This window comes from Pelodiscus sinensis, chromosome 2 (assembly GCF_049634645.1).
Source record: "Pelodiscus sinensis isolate JC-2024 chromosome 2, ASM4963464v1, whole genome shotgun sequence".
Taxonomy (NCBI): Eukaryota; Metazoa; Chordata; order Testudines; family Trionychidae; genus Pelodiscus; species Pelodiscus sinensis.
The window spans coordinates 181,972,823-181,996,471 of record NC_134712.1 but is presented as its reverse complement, the minus strand read 5'-3'; the positions used below and the strand labels follow the sequence as shown (position 1 = coordinate 181,996,471).

General features: G+C 47.5%; 1 protein-coding gene across 5 annotated transcripts in view; it reads left to right on the top strand.

Moving 5' to 3' along the window:
- Positions 1 to 11,255, top strand: part of NOD1 (nucleotide binding oligomerization domain containing 1) — a 42,627-nt gene extending 31,372 nt beyond the window's left edge. For 4 of the 5 annotated variants that reach the window (XM_075921947.1, XM_075921949.1, XM_075921948.1 and 1 more), the window contains 4 exons: positions 3,268 to 3,351; positions 4,058 to 4,141; positions 5,534 to 5,617; positions 7,915 to 11,255. In XM_075921947.1, coding sequence (XP_075778062.1) covers positions 3,268 to 3,351; positions 4,058 to 4,141; positions 5,534 to 5,617; positions 7,915 to 7,987 — 325 coding nt within the window. In that variant the 3' untranslated portion in view covers positions 7,988 to 11,255. The remainder of the gene's footprint in view (positions 1 to 3,267; positions 3,352 to 4,057; positions 4,142 to 5,533; positions 5,618 to 7,914) is intronic. The other variant, XM_075921950.1, reaches the window with a different exon arrangement.
- Positions 11,256 to 23,649: the final 12,394 nt, after the last annotated feature.

Here is a 23,649-nt window from a genome sequence, read left to right as displayed (position 1 = left end):
TGATCCAGCCTCCTTTTGGAACCTCCAGCGAAAGAGCCTCCACAACATCCCAAGCCAGTCTGTTCCATCGCCCTACTGTTCTTACAGTTCAGAAGTTTTTTCCTGTGATTTAATCTAAATCTGCTGTGCTGTTGCTTGAATCCATTGCCTCTTGTCCTGCCCTCTGTGGCAGGAGAGAAGAACTTTCCTGCAACTTGCAAATTTTTGAAGACCACTATTCTGCCATCCTTTAATCTCCTCTTTTCCGAACTAAATATGTCCAGGTCCTTCAGCCATTGCTTGTATGGCTCACATTCCGTCCCTGGGATCATCTTTGTTGCTGGCATCAGGATCATTTCCAGTTTTCCCACATCCTTTCTAAACATTGGCAACCAAAACTGGACCCTGTATTGCAGCTGGGGGCCTAACCACGTAGCAAGGTCACCTGCCATGATTTGCATGCTGTGCCTCTGTTACTATAGTCTAAAATTGCATTTGCTTTTTCTGCAACAGCCAAGACTGCTGGCCGGGCGATTCTGCAACTGCCCCGGGATCTGGTGATTCAAAAGGGCTTGGAGCCCTGGGCCCTTTATATCACTGCTGGAGCACTGTCTGGCATGCCCCAGGCTGCTCTAAGGTTGAGGGCGAGGGGGTGGGCTGGCTGCCCTGGCCCCGCCCCCGCTTGCCTGAGGCCCCACCCCTCTGGAAATAACCCCCCCCCCACACACACACACACACCTTGCATGAATGTCTGCTCCCCTGGCCACAGCATCACACCGGTGACTCATGCTGAGGTTGTGATCCATCACAACTCCCAGATTCTTGTCAGCAGTGCTGTTGCCGAGCCAATTGTCCTCCATTCTGTATCTGTGCATTTGTTTTTTCCTGCCTAAGTGTAGCACTGCATTCATCCTTATTGAATTTCAACTTCTTGTCTACAGCCCAGTTCTCCAGTTTATCAAGATCCCTTTGAACTTTAGCCCTGTTCTTCAGTGTTTTAGGGAATCCTCCTTAGCTTTGTTGCAGTTGCAAATTTGATCATCATGCTCTCTGTTCCTACAATTCTTAAATGAAGAAATTACATTATGAATTTAAAATACTTTAATCTTGCTCCATCTGTTGAATACCCATGAGTGTAAATGGTGGTTTTAATGCAAAGTTTAAGGGTGGATGAAGATAGCCCAACATTTGAGCCATTAGGCTAGCCCTGAGACTATTGCACATAAGCAATGGATTGGTGGCAGCCAAATGCAGCAGCATCAGCAGTGCTGATAACTGACCCAAGCATGCATGCACCTGGCATTGATTTGTCACACCACTGATGGATCCTTCTGAACCAGGTTTGAACAGTCAAAGGGTTAGTGTGCACCCAGCTTTTACATGAAGGGCTAATGAGAGAGTCCCACTGTAGTTGTGGCCCATGCACACAACGTCTCAGCTCAGTGACGACAGCCTTCTGACCAGATTGGATAGATTGGTCAGAGGTAGGGATGTGAACAACTAGTTGAAGATCCGATAAGCAAATGCTTATCGGATAGTCAACACACTAGTCAACTAGTCACTCACACTAGTTGCATTGACTATTCAATTAGCCAATTAATCTAAATTTAACATCCCTAGTCAGAGGCCTCTGGCATTTTGCTGATGAGGCTTCTGCAGAGAGGCGTGGCAAGCTCTGCATCCAGTCAGAAGAAAATCAACTGGTGACCCTTGTGTGGATCCTTTTGTGTCAGTTGACGCCTGCCTTATAGAGCTTAGCTTGTGCCTGCACAGGAACAAATTGCACAGCTTGTCCATGGGGCTGATCCAAAGACCACTGAGTCCATAGAAAGACTCCCAGTGATTTCAGAGGACTAGGGCTTAGGCCCTAAAGGTTGTGTTCTCCCCTACCATGCCCATGTGCTTTCCTCACTTCTTGTCTCCTTACTGCTGGTGTGTTCGTAGGCACCAGCTCTGTGGGTGCTCCAGCCCTATAGGAAAAAATGGTGGGTCCTGATCCACCACCAGTAGCCCCCCTATTAGCTCCTCCTATCTGCCTGTGGAGATCAGCTGCTCCACGGCATACAGGAGGCGTGGAGGGGGCAGGAAGAGGTAGGGCAGAGCCCTGAGAAGAGAGCCGTGGGGATGGGCAAGGGGATCATCCCTTGGCACATTAGAAAGTCAGCACCTATGGCTGTATTTGAATCCAAGGGATACGTTGTGGAGGATCAGTTGGAAATGTGGATAGTTAATAAATTCTCTTGGCTCTCTGCTCCGCAAACCGCCTCCCCCCCCATGTTAGCAGTATGAATTCAGTTTACTCTGTTTGATGTATGGATGTGACTGATTTGAATTTGGGCTTCACTGGTACCCAGTGAAAATGGTGGGCAAAATTAACTCCTGTGCAGCAGGCAAACATGGAGCTTTTGTGCATTTCCATTCCCTACCTGCCCTATTTCGAACACTCACAGGAGAATTAAGTGGTGTGTAGGCCTCATGCTAGGAATCTGCCCAGGACTGATCTTGCCCATTGCACAAGCAATACTGCCAGCTCCTGTTTGGCTTTGAGGGGACTTAGAAGAGTTGCTTTTTAAAGACCTAGAATTGGGAGCTTAGTATTAGACAGATACTCTTACCAATACCTGCCTGAAGATAGAGGGAAGATTTGAAACGCCTACAGTTTGCACTGAAAACTGTGTGTGTGTATAAGCTTACATTTCCATATGCAGCTGCATACTGTTTGCAAGATAACTAGGAATCTAGGAGTTTAAATTCCCCCATTTACGAGCTATAAATGACCAGTTCTCACACTTGATATCTCATTGAACACAGATGTATTGTGGAGCATGTGCCTCAGTCAGGGCTGGTTCTATGGACAATGAGCTGGACAATGAATTTCAAGAGGTGCCGTTCTAGGTTTTCCCCTTGCACTTCACTGATTGGTTTTTGTGGTTTGGGGTTTTGGCTTGGTAACTGGTGAAGATGGAATTAGTACCAAAACATTTTCCACCCTGGCACTCAAAGCTGCCGGTCACAATTCTGCTGTTCATCTCAAAAGTACAACTGTCTGATGCCAAATCTCATGACCTGTGTAACTGAGGGCAGAGTTGGATCCAGGCTATTGACAATAACAGAAGCATGTAGTTAGAATGCTTGCAAAGTCTTAATTAGTTACCGTTTGTAGAGCCCTTTGAAGAGGTAAAGCACTATCTAAATATTATGTATTGGGGCTGGTTTAAAGACAATTCAGGCTTTTTATACAATGGAGATGCTGGCTATTTTTATATATTCCTGTCTCTTGTTTCCCAGTCTTGCATTCAATGGCATTACGACAGAGGGAGGCAAAAGCATTGCTGAAGCTTTGCAGCACAACAACTCCGTGAGGATATTTTGGTAATCAGTAGTATCCTTTCATTCTGTGGAAATATCTGTGGAAAGTTGCAGTTTATTTTTACAGGATCATTTTACTTTAGAATGGGTATGAGCTGTATTGGAGTGCTAGCTCTTATCCGACTGGCACAAGGATGTCTCCTCGAGCTGGGAATCACACTCCTAAGCCAGGTCTATACTACAAATGTACAGCACTATAACTGTTTCTTGGGGGGTGTGAAAAATCCACACCCTTGAGTGATACACGAACCTAACCCCAAGTGTACATAGTGCTGTGTTGCTGGTAGAGCTTCTTGTGTTGACATAGCTACCGCCTCTCACAGAGGTGGATTGACAGTGCTGGTGACAGAAGCCTTCATGTTTTCTCCAGTGCTGCTCCCCTGTCTGGACTTGTCCATGTCTTCCAGTGCATTGTGTCTGTCCTCTCCTGTGCATCCCCTTTCCATTCTGCAAGGGCCACTCCTGCTAACACATGGCAGGGAAATACCATCCCTGCCCCATTGTTAATAAAAGCATAAGGGTATTTTTCCTACTCCCCTACATTCTGGCTTCTCTAGTGCGTTTTTGTGTCCAGTCTTTGAAAGCTGCTCAGGACAGGAATTGTTTGTGGCTTGTCCAAAGCTTAGCACTCAGTCAGCGCTTAAATAATTGAGTAGCAAATGTCAAGATGTGAACCAGAGTTACTGAACAAACTCTCTCTCCCAATTAGGTTGACTAAAAATGCATTTGATGACGAAGCTGCAGAGAGATTTGCAGAGATGCTGAGAGTCAACAAGAAGCTAGCACATTTATGGTGAGTTAGTTACATTTAGACAAGCATGGGATCTTTGGCAGCCATCACAATAAAACTTCCAAGTCCATGCAGGTCGCAGCAAGCCATCTCTGCACTCCTGGGCTACGTGAGTGACAAGTGAATGGAGCTGCTGCTTTGCATTTTTTTTTAAACTTTTGAAAAAAAATTGCATAAAGTTGGACACCTGAATTTGCATGCAGGTGCCTCAGGAAACATCCTGAGCACCCGCAGCTCCTACCTTAAAGAGTAGATGCTCTGGGCACCCAGTACCTCTGAAAGCAAAAAGGGGCCTTGATTTAGGGCGTTTAGTTTTTAAGCACCTACATTTGAACATTTTGGCCATAGTTTATTATATATCTGCCTTCAAATTGTGAGAGCACAGCACCCTTTGGGCCAGAGCCGCTACAGTGGCTCAGTAAAGCATAGGAGCTGCTGCCAGCCGATGAGTGTTTATCACCTGGATTTCTGGGTTAAGCCACTTGATTCTTTGAAATGGCATATTGACCAGGGAAGATATTTAGTCAGTCTCTTCCAGGTGTCAGGGGTGGGGAACCTAATGCTTGGGGGCTGGATTTGGCTCCTGAGGCTCAGGGGCCCCACCATGGCAGTAGGGAGCCTGCACTGATGTTCCAGCCTCCTCCATTTGGAAGGGTCACCTGTGAACAAGATGTTGGGCACACTTTTCCCCCTTGGCCCACAAGAGGGGGAATATAGTGACCTTATTTCCTCCCTGATGTAAGCAGTGGCAACTCCTATTGACTTCACTGGGAGCTGCACTTACTGCACCAAACAGCCATAGTGTAAGCATCTCCAAAGAGATCCCAATCCTTTCTGGCCTGATATTCAAGAGACTACCCTCTAGACTTTCCTTTGGATTGCTCACAAGGCAACTAGTGACCACTAAAACACCTGGCCTGCCCCAGGATTTATGTGCAGAATTGATCTGCTACACCATGAAGAGTCCTTGCTCAATAGAAAATATAACTATGCTGGACTAAAAGCCACAGAGCAGCTAATTTATCAACTGACCCAGTGTTCCTAATTCCACACTGATCATAATCAGTTCCCACTCATCAGACAGCAGATGTATTACCAATTGCATAATTCAGTTCCCTAACCCTGAAACACACATGCAGACACTTAAAATCAAGAGGCTTTAAGCCTCTTGGCCTTGCTGCTACTAGCACATCTTAGAGGGGGGTGTTGTCTGACACTGGCATGCCATACAAACAAGAGTTTGGTAATCAGAAATTCTTTTCTTGGTAAATAGTCAACCCTATTGACTACCTCCGGGTGTTGATTTCTGCCTCAGGCATACCAAGGGTGCAAGAGAGGGGACTGCTACAAATCAGAGCTAAACAGTTGGTTTGATGCAAAGTGCTTTATTTTTAGGCTTATTCAGAATCAGATTACAGCCAAAGGGGCCAAGTACCTCAGTGACGCTCTCCAGGAGAACACAACCATTAAAGAAATCTGGTAAGAGGCCGCTGCTCAGCGTTGCTTTGTGACTTTCTTTCCTGTGACTGTGACACACTTGCAGTAACTCAGAATATCGAGCTCGGGGAATCTCAATCTTTTCTTTTCTGAACCCCTCCCCCAACAGGCTATAAAAATTCCACAACACACTAGTGCCACCACAACTGTTACTCTGCATCTCTGAGGCCAGTATTACAGGGTAGCCAATAGGGCAACTGCCCAGGACTACAAGGGGCCCCACAAAGCTAAGTTGCTTGGGCATTGGCAGCAGCCCAGGTGATGGGGCTTGGGCTTTGTGCCCTTGATCCCAACGAGTGTAATGCAGGCCCCTCGCTGGGTGTGTTTTATTTTTATTTTTTGACAGACCCTCTGAAACCTGCTCACAGACCCTTAGCAGACTCCTGTTTGAGAACCACTAGTTCAGAGCAAATTTCTAGGGGAGTGATGTATTTCCAGCCTGTAGGATTCAGATTTTGAAGGACCCATTCATTCCGACACTTACACCTCTGCTTTGCACATGTGAGCAGTCCCATTGGCTCCAATCTTACTGCTTTCCTGGAGAAAGCAAAGCACATGCATAGCTGGTTGCAGAATCAGGACCTAATTTTGTAGCCTGAGTGTTGCTTGATCCAAATATTCATTTCAAACTTGCTTCTCAACCTATTTCTGCTCACAAGGGGCTAAAGCCAGACCAGGTGAGGCTGCATATAATTAACATTATTAATTTGGTTCACAGACTTTATGCTTCGATTGGCTTGGTTCAGGCAGCACTCCATGCACAGTAAAGATGCTAAACTACAAGGAAGGAGATTAACTTTTTTGCAGAGTTTGCTTGGTTTAGATGAGGTAGGCATCACAAGCCACCTGTGTTCTGAAGCACACAACCAAAGCTCATTCCTTCCACCAGCTCTGAGGGGTGTAAAAGCCTCTAGAATTGGGCTCTTTTTAGCGCTACTACTTTCAAGCTATGATTTTGCACAACATAGATTAAAAAAAATATATTTCTCTTAAGTGCCAGGCCACAGTGTTCTTACTTTGAAAGACTGTCAGTCACCACCTGTGTTCCACTACAGTAGGCCCATGGAGGTGGTGATCTCTTACAGAGCTGGGGCAGAAGGGGGAAGCGTACACACCCCTCGGCTATTTTCAGACCAAAGTGAGGTTCCTATGTCTGTATTTAGATTTCTAAATTGGCTTGTTTCTCAGAGATGCTGAGCAAGGGCAGGATTTATGAGTGCTTCACCCTTCTGAAACGCAGGCTATTTATAGGTCTAGGGGGCTAACTTTAGGCAAGTGGGTTTGCAAATGTCGACCTAACATGATATCACTACTATTAAAATACTAACAGGAATAGCTCAGCAAATTAGGTTGCCCTTGGTAGAGTTGCTCTACTCAGGAGGATAAAGGTTAAATGAGGGTTCAAGGATGAACAAGTCTCTGGCCATTTGGTCACACTAGATTCCCACACAAGAGGAACTCAGTCAGCTGGATTCCTCTTTTCCTATTGGCTGTAATACAAACATACCGTTCACTTTCTGAGCAGTTTGGAGCAGGACAAGATTGTCTTGCTCCAACACCCAACTCACCACATCCAGCATAAAGCTAAAATGTCTAACGCTGGCTGCCTAAACTTAGATGCCTCATGAGTAGAAGACTAACTAAGGGCATGTCTTCACAGCAGCATTATTCCGGAATGACTGACATTATTCCAAAAGAACATGTCTACACTCTTAAGTCATGATTTCAAAATAATGTTGAGCTGGGGGTCTTGTTACTCCAACTCCTGTAACCCTCATTTCACAAGGAGTAAGGGAAGTCGAAGGAGGAGTGCTCTTTCTTTGACTTCCTGCTGTGCAGACAGTGCCAAAATAAGCTATTTTGGCTCAAGCTACACACATGACGTAGCTCAAGTTGTGTTGCTTAATTTGATTTTTTCCCTGCTGCATAGACGTGTCCTAGGGGGTCTGGGCTTTTAAAAGCACCCAGCCTGCCTTGATTCACATATGTGGGAGCTGTTAGACACCCAGCACGTTAGAGTGCCTAGAGATAAAACTAATTATAGGCACCAGTTTTTGAAAAAAATCTTGCCCCCTGTGTCTAATCTGAACTACAGTGTCACCTAGTTAGGGGAGACCCTCCCATTTGAGGTCCATCCCCAGCTATGCACATTTGGTAAATAAATAGCACACAGAGTGCAAGGAAATTTGGATTGCCACTCCACAAACGAAGACGCCATGAAATTCAGAGTGCAAAATAAGACATAAGTTCATATTCATTTCCTTTTCCCTCCCCACTAGCTTAAATGGGAATCTGATAAACCAAGAAGAGGCCAAAGCCTTTGCAAATGAAGAGCGGATTATTTGCTTTTGAGTGTATTCTTTCCAGTGTGGACAAGCTCTGTATCACAGGTACTGTTCCAGCACTTAAAGACTACGGGATTACCAAGGTATCCATCTGCACTGGGAGCCAGTGGTTACTTCACAACATGGGTCGGGTTAACTGGCTTTTTCAGCACGCTGTGCCCTTCACTTCCAGTTCCCAGTAAGGTGCCTGCATTGTTATGCTATGCATTTGCTGAGTGCGAGAGTACCTCAGAGAACTATGTTTGTCCAGTGCTTTGATGATTTAAAGTGCTGTGGCAGTGTAAACAAACCAACTCCCCCCACCCCACCCGGGCAGCTCTGTGTACTTGATACATGTGTATATACATAAAGCTATAAGTCTCTTTATAGCTTACTGATATGTACAATATCTTGTGGACAAGCTACAAGCTCACACAACCATGCCCAATAGAACGAGACGCACTTGTGAGCATTTGGAGATTGAGTAGCACTGTAAACCATCCATGCAAGGCACTTTTTGCTGTTGTCTTCAACACTGCTACTCTTTTCTGCCTGGTACCTGAGGTCTGATTTTCTCAAGGACTCTCAGTGGATGTTCAAGATCCTGCTTCTCCAGCGTGCTGAACTTCAGCCAGGGGTTATTTTTAACACTCCTTCTCTGGAGCTGATTTGGCCAACTTCCCCCGTATACCCAGCTGCATGCCTGCCAGCCATTTTGTTGGCATCACCACCATGGATCCTCTCATTAGAATGCAGTGTTAGGTGTAGATGCGGCCCACTGTCATCGCAATGTTCAGTTGCGAGGAATTGGGGGGGGATAAACCTGAAGAATAAGCAGGCTGCTCTCTGCAGTGCACCCACTGAATTGGCCTCTAGATACTAGACAAATTTAGCTGTAGAATGTGTCAGTTTTTCCATGAGAAAAATCAGACACCTTTTTAAATGCATCTCAAGCAGCAAAACTCTCCAACCCATGAAATACTTTTCAAAAGTTCAGCCAAGGTTTGTTAATTTTCCTTTAGTTAAATGTATTCATTCATAGATCAAGTTAAAAAACCAAAATCACCTACTTGTGTGTGTGCTGGAGTCTCCATTTACTAACTTGCCCCCAGAGCCAGGTGGGATAAAGGAAGGAAGTCATGGTACAGATTTTAGTAAAAACATTCTTTGTGGCGGTCTAAGTTGAAATATTTTAAAGGGTTTTCTGTTTTAAATCCACCCCCATCTCTTTTTGGTAGTAGCACCCTCCTTTTTCTCCAACACGTACTTCCAAACAGTGTGAAGGCATATTAGTGCTTGTTGTTTTCAGTGGCATTTCTCATCAGCTGTCATGCCAGTGAATAGTTCTCCTCCCACCCAGGTGAAGAGATGACATTTCCAGTCTTCCTAGAGTCTAGACAAATCAGCTAAGTGGATTGATTGATGTGGTTTTGTTTACTGAAGCAAAAAGGTGCACAGTTAGTCATGCAGCATATTTTAGCAATGAGGACATCTGCCAAGACAATAGTTAAAGCCCTGTTAAAGGCTATTTAAAAAACCCCACATTTCTTAGACCAGGTCTACACTGTACTTTCATTGTTAAAACTCAGATATGAAAACACACCCCTGAATGATAAAATTGTAAATGATGGAAAACATCCCTATGGACGCCATTTTGTCAGAGGATGATTTTATTATGCCATCAGGAGAGCTCTCTTTTCAACAAAGCAAGGCTATGCTACTTACATTACAGTGGCACAGCTCAGACATAGCCTAAGGCGAGGTCTACACTAGACCCAGAAGCTCAACTTAAGGTATGTAACTCCAGCTATGTAGAATAGGGAGCTGGAGTCAGTTTACCTTAAGCCGAGCTTGGCAGTGTCACCGCAACAGGAGGCCGATGAGAACAAACGCTCCCATCGGCTTCCCTTACTCCTGCCAAGGAGTACTAGCCGCCAGCAGGAGAACCCTCTGAGGTTTTTTTTTTTTTAGCAAGTCTTAATTAGACTATGGCAGATGCAAGCAAAAGAGAAAAGGGTGTGATCCTGAGCGGTAGCAAGTCCTCTTTGTTCCTACGGTGCTCAGCATATCCCAAGAAGTGTGTTAATAGCAGAATTAGACTCTAGAGCAGACTCAACATTTGATGCCCCGCGGCCACAATGATACTCACAGCACATGCTGAGGGCCGCAACTTCAGTGTGGTTGCAGATAGAAGCTATCTGCATGTTTCTCACTGACGAGCATGAATACAAAGATTAAGGCAAGACTACACAACATGCAGGCCCCATTTAAGTCAGATCTGCTGATATTAATAAAATGCAACATTTACCCTTTTCCACCCATCTGACAGCACTTTTAATGAGCAATGACAGTCCAGGAATTTAACTACTAGAACACATATCAACAGGAGACCATTGTATTGACTACATTTTTGTTTTGGCTCCCACCTGCGGGCCACATATTGAGCCCCACATAAATCCAGACCACACTGCGGGCCATGTGTTGAGTAGCCCTGCTCTAGAGCATCAGAGGAAAAAAAATGCTATTTTCACATTCAAAACTTTGTCCTCCTTTTGGTCGTCAGTGATGTGAAAATACAGTGTCATGAATTTAATAGGCACTTTTGGGGCGTCTCCCTTCAGCTTCTTCTGCACTAGGATTTAGACCAGGGTGTGACTAACGCTGTTACACGAATGGGCCTGATGTTACAAGTTCTTACTCTGGGGCATAAGGTTCAAACTGCTCGGGGAAGCAAGCACTGCATTTGGCAGGCAAAGCCTGCAGGAACTGGCCTTGTGTTCAGAAACCGCCTACTGCAGACCATGGCCCTGTTAAACTTTACTGTCCAACCAACCATTAGTGTCAAAGGATGATCGACACGCAGAGAGCTCAGAGGACTGCGCCTTTGCTGTGGGCAGAGGTCAAGCTGTAGCATTGACAGGGCTGAAGCCTCGATACTGAACCCATAGCAAATTTCTGTTCGGAGTGGAGCCACGACAGTGATTTATTTCCTGCATTACATCACAGCTTCAGCTTGGGGGAGTATGGCTGCCATGCATGGAGAAGCTGGAATTTCCTGACAGTTTTGGGCTACACTTTTTTCTTCAGACTTAATGGGCTACTTGCAGTGAGCCCCCAAGCTATAGTTGACTACAGAAGGGGCCTTGTTTACCAGAATTCACATCTCTGAGAAACAGACACTGATATTGTAATTAAATACAGTTTTACACTTGGAATTAGCAATTTACTAAAAAAATCCTTTGTATAAAACTATGTATTTTTTCAACCCTTTGTTAATAAAGAGCTTTTAAAAGCTTCTCTAGCCTTCTCCTGTGACTCACTAAGGTTTATTTCAGTCCTGCCAGGCAGACACAGGGTAGATTCAGACCTAGATGAGAGACCATAGCTCAAGGTTCAGAAATGAAAAGTCTGTAGTGGGTAAGAAGGGCAGCTGCACCTGCTCTAATGGGTACACACGCAGCCCACATGCGGGCAATACTAGACAGGCATGGGCAGAGCAGCTCAGACCACACTATTACTTTGGAACCTCGGTCATGTGCTGAACCTAGCAATTGACCTGTATTCCCCTTTAGCCCCCGCGTGAACTCATCCCACCTCAGGAGAATAGTAATAGAGATGTAGCCGTGTTAGTCTGGTCTTGCTGAAACAAAAGACAGGACTGTGCAGCACTTTAAAGACTAACAAGATGGTTTATTAGGTGATGAGCTTCCATGGGCCAGACCCATTTCCTCAGATCTATTTGTGGAAGAAAATTGGTATCATTAGTTCTTAGCTGGGACAAACCTAGTGTGTTTGTTAGAGACACACACATCTATCCCAACTTTATAGAAAGACTAACACACTGGCCTTTGAAACAAAACAGCTCATGTCACACACTTCTGCACATTCAGGCTATATCTACACTACGGGGGTTTTCTGGGATATCAGAGGTATCCTGGAAAAACTCCACCTCGTCTAGGGAATCCGTCTACTCTTCTGTTTGTTTTTTTTTTTGTTGACGAGCAGACACGCTCTTTTGGAAGCCCTGTCTTCCTCCTCCCAAAAGGAAGAAGGGCTCTTCTGAAAGAGGATTTTCCAAAATTCAGCGCAGTATAGACAGGCCAAATTTTGGAAAAGCCTCTTCCAAAAACACTATTGGAAAAAGGTCCGCAAATTGCAGAGCACATTTTGCATACCTTTTTCTGATAGATCATTGTAGTTTAGACATAGCCACAGTCCTAACCTTGTGTTAGGAGAGAACATTTAAAAGCTGTTCTGATGCCACAAACAGGCTGACGTAAGTATCAACAAATTCCTTTTAAACAAGTGTTTAATAGTTGATTCGTAATAGAAGGTCAGGATGTGTTGCGAACTGCAGCAATGATGTCCAATAGGTTCACTCATTGATACTGATAATTGCTAGGACGACAACAATGCAGGGGTGAGAAGCCTCGAGGACTTTCTAAAAGCCAGTGTATATTAGGCCCAGAGCATTGCCCCGAGCCCCAGTACACACCACTTCTCTAGCATGCATGAAACGGACACGGATCTTCAACAGTTTGATTCTGTTCCTAGTATTACTCCTAAAGTGACTGTGTGCATCCTTTGGCCATGTTACACATCATCATATCCCCCACCATCCAGTGCCAACTCATTAATTTTACAGACTGCTAAAGGCAGAGAGCCCATTTCTATCCCATGTTCATCACTGCAGTTACCTGAGCTAGACTTTGACACTCAACATCCCCTGCTGTTCATAAAACCTTGAGCCAGAGGCAAAAGCATTTAAGGAGTGCTTTTATAATCCAGATAAGGCACTGAAGCTACAGCAGCATGGAAAGTACCTGCAGACAGTAACAACAAAACACACATTCCCTGAGAGGAAAGGAGCAGCACAAGAGTGGGTTACCTATCACTGTAGGGGATGTAAAAGAAATAGACCAATGGTAGATGAAAATGTGCTTTTGGTAGGACTACAGCCTGCTGCACTCTGAGACTGTTTCAGCTGATCGTTGCGCTGCTGCTGTCTGTTAGCTTCCTCGGGGCAGCAGGCATGCGTCTGGACAGTCTCAGCCCCCCCACTAGGAAGGGTTCCGTTTTCTAAAACATGTATTTGGAGCAGGAGGTCTATTCCTGATGTCAGATTTCTACGCTCCAAGCAGACTGAGGATCCAGACAGAGCTATAGGCACTAGAATAATTCCTTGGTTTTAGGCTGACTGAGTTTGAGCTCCCTGGCTGGGTAAGCCTGGGCACCTTCCACTCTTGAAACCCTGAAATGAAAAGAAGCATCAGGTGAAGCACTGAATCATGGGGTTTCTAAGTAACTGGGCCAGTTACATATTGCACTCTGAAAGGAGGCTCTGTTACAGGGAACAGTCATTGTCTGTAGTTCCATATCTATGCAGTCTACATAAAGCACACACGTAAGACAACACACATTAGGGAACGGGGTGGCTCAGGAGCTTCACAAAGGGATAACTGTAATCAAGTTGATGGGTAGAGTATAAAATCTTCCTTACTCCCAAGATTGCATTAATAAGCAGGGCAGAGAACTCAATCAAAATCATCCATCCCCAATAGCCTGGTATGCCACAGGACATAAAAACATACTCTCTTCATTAGATGGGGCAGAGGAGGAAAAGGGAACTCAATACCCACACCTTGAGCTCCCCTCAAATAAGAACGGCCATACTGGGTCAGGCCAAAGGTCCATCTAGCCTGGTATCCTGTCTTCCAACAGTGGCCAATGACCAGAACAGCTAATCATTAAGTGATCCCTTCCCTGTCACCCATTCCCATTTTCTGACAAACAGGCGCCAGGGACACCATTCCTACCCATCCTGGCTAATAAGTATTGATGGACCTAACCTCCATGAATGTATCAAGATATTTTTTGAAACTTAATATCCTGGTCTTTACAACATCCTCTGGCAAGGAGTTCTACAGATTGCCTGTGTGCCTCCTTTTGTTTTAAACCCGCTACCTATTAATTTCATTGGTGACCCCCTAGTTCTTATGTTACAGGAACAAGTAAATGACTTTTCCTTATCCACTTTCTCCATACCTGTCATGATTTTATAGACCTCTCTTCTATCCCCACTTCCTTTCCTCTTTTCTAAGCTGAAAAATCTCAGTCTTTTTAATCTCTCTTCATATGGCAGCTGTTCCAAACCGCTAATTATTTTTGTTTTCCTTTTGTCAGTCCTGTCAAATCATTCAAAAGCTAGCATCCTAAAGACCACCATTTTATTCCCCCTGCCTCCAACAAGCCCAAGCCATTAAAATCACTGTCTTAAAACAAAAGCTCTAAATACCTCCTCTTTGGTAGAGAGAGCAGCTATAGCACAGGAGGATGCCTGCAGAGCCCGGACAAAATTTATATCTGCTGGTTGCTCAGGAACTCATGAGAGCAAAGTTAGTGATCCCAGTGACGGGACACTAGATGGTGGAGGTTACAACAGAATTCTCTCAGGTGTCTAGGTGGTGGACCTCACCCACGTGCTCATAGTCTAACTGGTTACTATGTTTATGGTCACGAATGAATTTCTCCCCAGGTCAGATTAGCAGAAACTCTGGGGGGATTTTTGCCATCCTATGTAGCATGCTGGTTTGAACAAGAGTAAATGTGGATTCTCTCTAACTTGAAGTCTTTGAACCAGGAATGGGGAATATATGGCCCATCTTGACGGGGGAAGGAAGCGACTCTGTGCGCTGCTGTTTCCCCTTCCAGGCTCAGCTGGGGTAACAGCCACAGAGGGAAGCTCTCTCCCTGCATTCACTTGCAGGTTCCACTCTCATTGCTCCCAATAGCAGGGAATTGTGGCCAATGAGAATGGCAGGAGGTGGTGCCTGCAAATGTGAAGTGGTGCAGAGACAACTGTGACCCCCTGGAAGCTGCGCCAGTTTGATGCCCAATCCCCTGCCCCCTCCCACAACCCTCTGCTGCCCAGACCCCACACCCCACGTCCAGTCCTGCACCTCCCTTCTCACTCAGACCCTGCACTGCCATCCCCAGCCCAATCCTGCACCCAACCTCCCTGGCAACCCCCTCCTGCACAATGAACCCCTCGTTTTTGGCCTCACCCTCAAGCCTAACCCACAAAATCAACTAGTTCCCTGACCCCCAGAAGAGTTAATCCAGCCCTGGAGGTAAGCCCTGAGGCTCAGTGCCTCTCCTCCTGCCTTCTCCCCACGGGACGGGAGCGGGAGGGAAGTGAGTGCTTCTCACTTGGGGCCACATCAGAGAGGATTTTTTTTTCTTGTGCTTCTCACTTGTGTGTGGGCCCCTGACTGAGCTTTCTGTGACTCGGTGGCCCCTAATCTAAAAAGGTTCCCATTTAAACCATGATTTGAAGACTTCAGTATCGGGTCAATGTCTGGGTGAAGCTTCTGTGGCCTGCAATGTGCAAGAAGTCAGACTAGATGATCATGATGGTCCTTTCTGGCCTTAAAGCAGACGAATCGCAGCCCCATGCCAAAGTGGCTAAGTACTTGGTCACAAACCGACAGGCTGCGTCTAGACTGGCCAGTTTTTCCGGAAAATCAGCCGCTTTTCCGGAAAAACTGGCCAGCTGTCTACACTGGCCGCTTGAATTTTGGCAAAAGCACTGACTTCCTACTGTAAGAAATCAGTGCTTCTTGCGGAAATACTGTGCTGCTCCCGTTCGGGCAAAAGTCCTTTTTGCGCAAAACTTTTGCACAAAAGGGCCAGTGTAGACAGCTGAGATTTGTTTTGTGCAAAAAAGCCCCGATCGCACCAATGGCGATCGGGGCTTTTTTGCACAAAAGCGTGTCTAGATTGGCACGGACGCTTTTCCGCAAAAAGTGATTTTGCGGAAAAGTGTCCATGCCAATCTAGACGCTCTTTTCCGAAAATGCTTTTAATGGAAAACTTTTCCATTAAAAGCATTTCCGGAAAATCATGCCAGTCTAGATGTAGCCACAAAGTTTACAGTCTCAGCAGAGATCAAGGACTGAGGATAGCCCCTGAAGAGCAGAGTGGCACCCACCAGCCAGGCAGTACATGCTGCTTACCTTGCTGCTGCCTGTGCAGTGGCTTCATTGGTGGCTAAATGAAAGATCTCAGTTATCATGAGTAGCATGATATCCCCCCCCCCCCCCCACAGGATGTTAGTGGCCTGAGGCAGGCTGAGTACTCGCGCAGTGAAAGGAAGGCGGTGGGGGCTGGGGCTGCTCAGTACTTTTTGAGTATCCGGCTGTTAAAGGTTTATATTTATCATAGCAAACGGGGGAGAGGGGGAAAGGGGCTCGATCTTCATCAAGAACTCAGTGGGGAATTCTGGAGCCCCCCTTAGCTCTAATGGACTCACACATCATTGGAAAACAAAGCAGAGATATTTTTGCCTGGCTAATACTAGCTCAGTAACTTCCCCATGGGGGCACTGAAAGGAATACATTCAAGTGTCACTCCACAGAAGGGTTAGTAGCCACTTCCTAGTCAGGCGCTCTGCTAGCAGATAGTCCTTAGGCTGGTGTGGGAAAGACCTGACCCAGAACAGAGCACTTCAGCATTACCCATCGAGAAGTGGCTCTAATTTATTTGTCTCCGAGCTCTTCTCGTTCGGGCCTGCCCGCCCCCTGCTTCTGCACTGACTGCGGCATCACCAGCACCGGTGGAGCCTGCACACTAGGGCTGCATCTAGACTGGCAAGTTTTTCTGCAAAAGCAGCCGCTGTCTACACTGGCCGCTTGATTTTGCGCAAAAGCACTGACGTTCTACTGTCTGAAATCAGTGCTTCTTGTGCAAATGCTTTGATGTTCCTGTTAGGGCAAAAGCCCTTTTCCGGAAATGTTTTTGTGCAAGAGGGCCAGTGTAGAAAGCTAAAAACTGTTTTGCACAAAAAAGCCCCGATGGCGAAAATGGCGATCGGGGCTTTCTTGTGCAAAACCACATCTAGATTGGCACGGATGCTTTTCCGCAAAAAGTGCTTTTGCGGAAAAGCGTCCGTGGCCAATCTAGACGCTCTTTTCTGCACATGCTTTTAACGGAAAAACTTTTCCATTAAAAGCATTTGCAGAAAATCATGCCAGTCTAGATGCAGCCTAGGGGGCCTGCAATCCCTATACAGAGTTAGAGAGTCAGCAAGTCATGCTTCGTGAAGCATGCTCCACACACAAAAAGCAGGGTACTAGTTCTAGGGCATCTAACCCCTGCTCAGCCTGGGAACTTTTTGTAGAGGCTGCCCATTATTCCCACTAGAGCCTGGGTGATGTGGACACCGCTATCCGAGGAATTGGATTGGAACAACTCGTTTCATAGACTTCTTAACAGCCAGACAGCGAGCAGCCTGGAGTGGATTTGAACTAATACCCTGATGGCGAAAGGCTCCAATTCCCATTACCAAGTCCCAGAGCCAGTGAGCCCACCTGCCTTGCTATACATTGCAAATGAGTTATATGCACACAACATGGAGCCTCCGAACAAGCACAATTTGCTGGGTTAAATTTTGAATATCAGTTTAGTGCAGGGTCAGAAATCTAGCCTCAAGTGTTCTGTCCCTTCTGGCTCAGGGTGCAGTGAGCCCATAGGCTCCTTCACTTGTAACCCTAAACTTTGTGATTCTCCCTCCCTGGCTCACAGCCACCATGAGAATGATAGGTCTATTCCTCTCACAATGAACAGGCAATGCGTCACTTGAGTCCTCAGGGAGCCACCACCCGGCACGGGTCACTGGAATCACGTCAAAGCACAGGCCATGAGCGGTTTCAGCTTAGCAGAGAACAGTTGTGTGGGCTGCAATCCAAGAGCAAATTACATGTTGTGCTGAAGTTAAATCCACCTGCAATGAGCCCAGGGGAGACAAGTTCAAGTCCTATCACACATGGAAGAAAGCCAGGAAAACGCAGCACCAGAAGACCCTCCACAGCCAGCACTGGGAGGGAACATGGGTAAGGTGCCCACATGGGACACCTGGTAAAATTATTCACATTCAGGTGAGTTCAATGGCAAGCAATCAGCACTGGGCAGTAACACCTTCAAATTAACAGCAAGTTGACTGAGTCCTGTTAAAAAGAAATGCCGCGCAGCTTGGACTCTTATTTACCTTCTTATCTTTATGACTTTAGGGTTCACCCGGGGAGATATCTCTCTCTTACACACACAGGGCAGGAACCAAGCAACGTGGGCCTCTCCCACCCGCCATGCCTGGCTGGGCTCCTGAGATGGCCCCACCTCTTCCCGTATTTGGCACACTGACTTCCCAAGGCAATATGAGTGTGGGGGGCGGGGGAGGAGGGAAGAGAGCTGCAAGGTCACTCCTCTCCTCTCCTCCCCCCCCTCCGGATTTTTGCTCGAGTGCATCTAGCAGCAGCCTTTTGTCACTGTGCGGCAGAGAAGAGACAGGAGCTGCTTCTACTCCTGGGAGAGGGAAGGGATGAGCTGGCCCGTGTCTTTGCAGAGCCGATTCCTCCCTGCCCGTACAGTGTTGAAAGGCAGCCAACACCTCTGGCCACTGACATAACCCATCTACCTCCTGTCCCTGGGCTACAGAATAGGCAGGAAGGGGTCAAGCTCTAAGGCCCCCTCCAGGGCCCAGGGAGCCTGACTGCAGGGGTCTGAGCAGCCACAGGACCTGGCCAGAAAGATGACAGTTGGGGGAGGGGCAAAAAAATGCTACTCCCCTGCCTTGTGGGCTGCTGTGGAGCCTGTGGGTTTGGGCCAGGAACAGGCTAGAAATTGCTTCCCCCTCCCTCGCCAGCCACTTCAGAGCTTAGCCGAGAGCACAAGGGATTCCCCGTGCCAAGGCTACGGGAGGCTTTAGCATATGCACCACTTGGCTTCTCCTGCCCAACAAGGATCCTGGGCTTTTCTAGGGCATCAGCTCAACCAGAGGGGGGTGGAAAAAGCTGGCCAATGAGGCTACTGGTGAGCTGAGTGCTCCTACCAGGGACTGGTTCTCTGCACAGCACTGGGAGTGGGACTTATGCCACCAAAGGGATATGGAGAAGCAGCAGGGCTGGAGGGGGGTGAATGGGCATAGCAGGGAGAAGGCAGTGAAAGGGGGAAAACATAAAGGGGTGAAGGGTGGGCAGCAGAGGTGACAAAATCAGCCACTCACCCGGCGCCTGCTTGCACTCAACAACTGCAGCTCACAGCCAATGCCAGGCAGAAACGGGACAGGGGCTGGTGCTTTCTGGCTGAGAGCTAGCATGCAGCAAGGGCTGCACTGACAGACCAGCAGGGGGAACAGCTGGCTCCACCTGCTTCAGCTTTGCTCCACCCATCCCCATTGAGAGCTACTGGACCCATCTCACTCACCTCTGGGGGGGCAGGTGGTTGACAAGGTGGTTCCCTGGGATCTGGGCTGAAGCAGCACCCACAGGCACCGATAAGGGCTGGGAGACAGAAAATATGGGACACTGTGCAAGCTTTTAAGAAAAAGTTGGGCCACCTGCAGGAGGGCTTAAATATGGGACTGTCCCTTTAAAAACAGGACTGCTGGTCACCCTATGTCTGGGTAATCAACTATATCCTCACTTTCTGGGAATGTGCTCCTCAGTCTGACAGTTTGCTCTCCTTCTGGGGCTGAGAGGTCTACTTGTACAAGCTTTTTCTGAGGAGATTGCTTCTGTATACGGTTGCCTAATACTGCAGCATCTGAGAAGTCGAGGGTCTGCCCTGTCTCCTTTCTCGAGACCAAAAGCTCTGCTTCCTGTAGAGATTTGGGTTTTGATTATTTAATATTTTAATTCATCTCCTTTTTTATAGGGTTTAGGTATGAAAGGGGGGCAGTGTTGTGCATTTGCCTTTGATAATTTGAGGCAACAAGCTGCAATGAAACTTTAGGGGGTAGCCGAGTTAGTTGGTACAGGATAAACTTAACAAAACAACAAATAGTCTAGTAGCACTTTCAAGACTAACAAAACACGTAGATGGTACCATGAGCTTTCGTGGGCACAGCCCACTTCTTCAGACTGTAATGTTCAGACATGTCTCTTCAGTGTTATGGGCCTGTAGTCACTGGAACAGGGTCTGTGCCTACATTATAAAAATAACCACTACAACTATTGGCCAGGATTGCAAACAGAAGATCAAGATACAGATTGAAACAGAGGGAAATGCTGAGCATGGTTCCTTCTCTCTACATAAGTAAGTGTCACCTCTACTTGCTGTGCTTTGCCGTAACCTAGATTTTAAGATCTTCAGGGCTTGGGCTTTATCTTCTTATTCATTCCTTTCAACTTTTCTGTCATGGCCCATCCCAGGGGGTCAGAATTGCTTTCCTCCCTTCATATAGTTACCAGCCTTGGAAAACGTATTCTAAGGCCGGTTCCCAGGATCCACAGACCAACCACACACTGAAACCCACCGACTTAGCTCTTCCCAGCAAGTGGAGGGTTGGAGCTGTTTCTGAGATGGGCAGCAGGCAGAGACCAGGGGAGGGAACTTCTGAGATCTTGCGCAAGAATCAGCAGTGTCTCCACGCTGCCGGCCCGCTCTTGTGCAAGTCAATTTACAGTACAGCGTGGTAAGGGAGGGCTCCTTGCGCAAGAGCTATGCTCTTTTTTGACAGGTGTAAGCCCTCTTGAGCAAGAGGGCAGTGTGGACGCTCAGCAGGGGTTTCTTGCGCAAGAGAGCGTCCATACTGCTATGTGCATGCGGAGCTGGCCATGGCACTCAGCTAGGGTGTACCAGGCTCCGTGGGCAGGCGCAGAGGAGAAGCCGCCCGATCAGCTGGAGCATGGTTCAGCCTCCTCCGGGCTGAACGCCACAGCCAGCTGGCCAGGCAGCTTCCCCTCTGCACCAGCCCACGTGGAGCATGGTGCACCTTGGCTGAGCGCCATGGCCAGCTGGCCAGGCAATCGCTTCTCTTCACTCCAGCCCAGCTGCCCTGCGCTCAACCCAGAGGGAGCACGGGTCGGAGGCTTCCCTCCGTGGCTGATGTAGGGAACTCCCTGCCCCCAACCTTGTTCCCTCTCCCCTGCCCCAAACCTGTCCCCCACCCTCTTGCCCCTGTTTCCTCTCCCTTGCCCCCCCACCCTGCTTCAGAAACCTGCCCCCCAGTACCCTGTCCCCTACTGCAGAAACCTGTCCCCCTGCCTTCCCCACTACAGAAACCTGTCCTCCCCAGCTGCAGAAGCCTATCCTTCTGGCACCCTGCCCCCTCTCCTCTGCCCACACTGGCACCCTGTTCCCTGCCCCAGAACCCACTAGCACCCCTCCCCAGTACTGTGTCCCCTGCTCCCAAATGACTTTTCTATGGGTCAGTGACCCCTGACTCAAGGCAGGTTTCCATGCCATTCTCATAAAGACAATGCAGAAACTTTGTGTTTAACATAGTATTTTATTTAAAAATGAAGCCTGGCCAACAAACCCCCAATTGGGGCCAAGCCCCCATCTGGCCACATCCACTCCTGCATTCCCCCTTCCCCAGACCCTAGATCTGAGCCTATCAAACACTGGAACCCCCTGCCCTGAGCCCCTCACATACCCCAACCCAAATTCCTGCACCCTCACATCCACAAGCCTGTGGCTTGCTTAGTATCCCAATACTGCCCAGCCTGGAGCCACCTCCTCCTGCATCCAGATTTCCTCCAGAGCTTGCACTGCTCACCCCTTCCCACATCCAAAGCCCTCATTCCCACCCCAGAGACTACACATCCTGTCTCAACCCAGCGAGGGTCCAGCTAGACTGCAGGAGTTTTTCAGGATTCTGGAGATATCCCAGAAAAACTCTCCTGCATCCAGGGCTGCGTTTGTTCTTCTGCTTTTTCAGTGGAAGAGCAAACAGGCTCTTTCGGTCACCCCTATACTCCTCTTTCCACAAGGAATAAGGGGGCTTCCAAAAGAAGGGTTTTTTTTTCTGACATTTGGTCCAGTCTAGACAGGCCAAATGTTGGAAAAACCTCTTCCTACAGAAGATTTTTTTTTAAAGCAGCAGTATTAGGATTGGGGATAGCAAGTGATGGAGAGGAGAAGAATTGAGAAGGCGGGGCTTCAAGGAAGGGCCGGGGCTGTAGATCTTGGCTTGGTCTGTCATTTAAAAAGTGATCTTGGGTGTAAAAAGGTTGGAGACCACTGGGCTAGAGCCAACTCTTTGCTAACAGGAGCAGCAGCCCCAGAGCAGGGAAGAGGGCTGAGGACAGCTGCTCAGTTTAGATAAGATATGTGCTGCTGACGCAGTATCCCAGGATGTTGGGAGGATGTCCAGGGACACTTGGCCCAGGACTGTTAGTAGCTACGGTCTCTATTTCCCAACAATATCAGTGGTATTTCACGTGCAGGACAAAAATTCAAGTTGAACCTACTGACACTACTGGATCACTAGAGGGCAGCAGGCGTGTGCCGCTTAGTCCATCATAAACACAACCTCGGGTAATACGGCCAACACCACCTCTGCTTAAATAAAGCCCAGGAGCGCGACCCATCTCTCTTTGGTGTGCTGTGTTTTAGATCTGCTAAGGCAACTCGGAGCAGGACAACGTGTCCTATGGCTGGGCCTGCCACTCTGCGCCCTTTGTGTGTGTGGGTTGGCTGGCCTCAGCCAAAGGCGCGAAGTCAGAGGTGCAGAACATTCACACAGCTGCTCTGTGGGGGCCAGTCAGGCTCCTCTTTGCCTTTTCACAAAGAACGTCTGGACAGGGACAACACCGACAGTGCTCAGAGAAGCGATCTGTGGATGTTGGACACATTCGAGCAGACAGCTGTAACAGGGGAAGCAAAGCAGTGCGGCAGCCTGACACTAAATGTCACTTTTGAATAATGGGCCAAAGCCTGAGGCACTGCGTGCCTGCCATTCCCACGGAAATCAATGACAGCAAGAGACACTCAACACCCTAGGAATCCAGTCAAATTGCTGGTTTATACTGCTGCCTTTTCAGGGAGCGGAGTCATCTTGCTCCTGAATTCGGGTTGATACTTTATTACTTATTTATGGCAAGCCCTCTCTGCCCACACCCCCTGCCACACCCTGATCTCAACCCACTCAAAAAATGGAGGCTTATTACATGGCAGCTGAAGAACTCTGTTTCCAGGCTAAGGGGATGGTGTTTGACAGGCTTCTTGCTATTTCACATTTGGCTACTAGTGAGATATTTGCGTAAGAAAAAAATATACTGGTTCAGACCAAAGGTCCATCTAGCCCAGTATCCTGTCTGCTAACAGTGGTCAATGCCAGGTGCCCCAGAAGAAGTGAACACAACAGGTAACCCTCATGTGATCCCTCCCCTGTCACCCATTTCCAGGTTCTGTCAGAGGCTAAAAACCACCATTGATGGACCTATCCCCCATGACCTCATCTGGTTTTGACATTGTGCATGAATAGAATGGAAAAGCCTCAGCGAGCAGCACTGCAAATCATTTTGCTAGAGACTCACCCAGCTCTGGAGCAAGATTAAATGCTGGTATCAACGAGGGATGTAAAATCCCATTTAAGTGGTTCACTAATTAAAGGAGGGGTTGGGCAGGGGGGAGGGAGCTGCTCTGGTCCCTATCAGTTAACTAGAACCTCACTCATTAAGGTGAGGCTTACTGGTTAACTGGTCACATCCCTAGTGTCACTTTTGATACTTTACAACATTGCATGAAGCTGGCTGCAGAAATTCTGCTCTGATGGTAAACATCAAACATGTCCTTCAGCTTTGCTGATGTCTCCTGACTTTCCCTCACGGCTCTTGTGAGTAGCAGAGCAGATGTCAGAGCAATAGCAGGCTCAGTGCATGCCTTTTGAAACACCATCATATTAAGAAC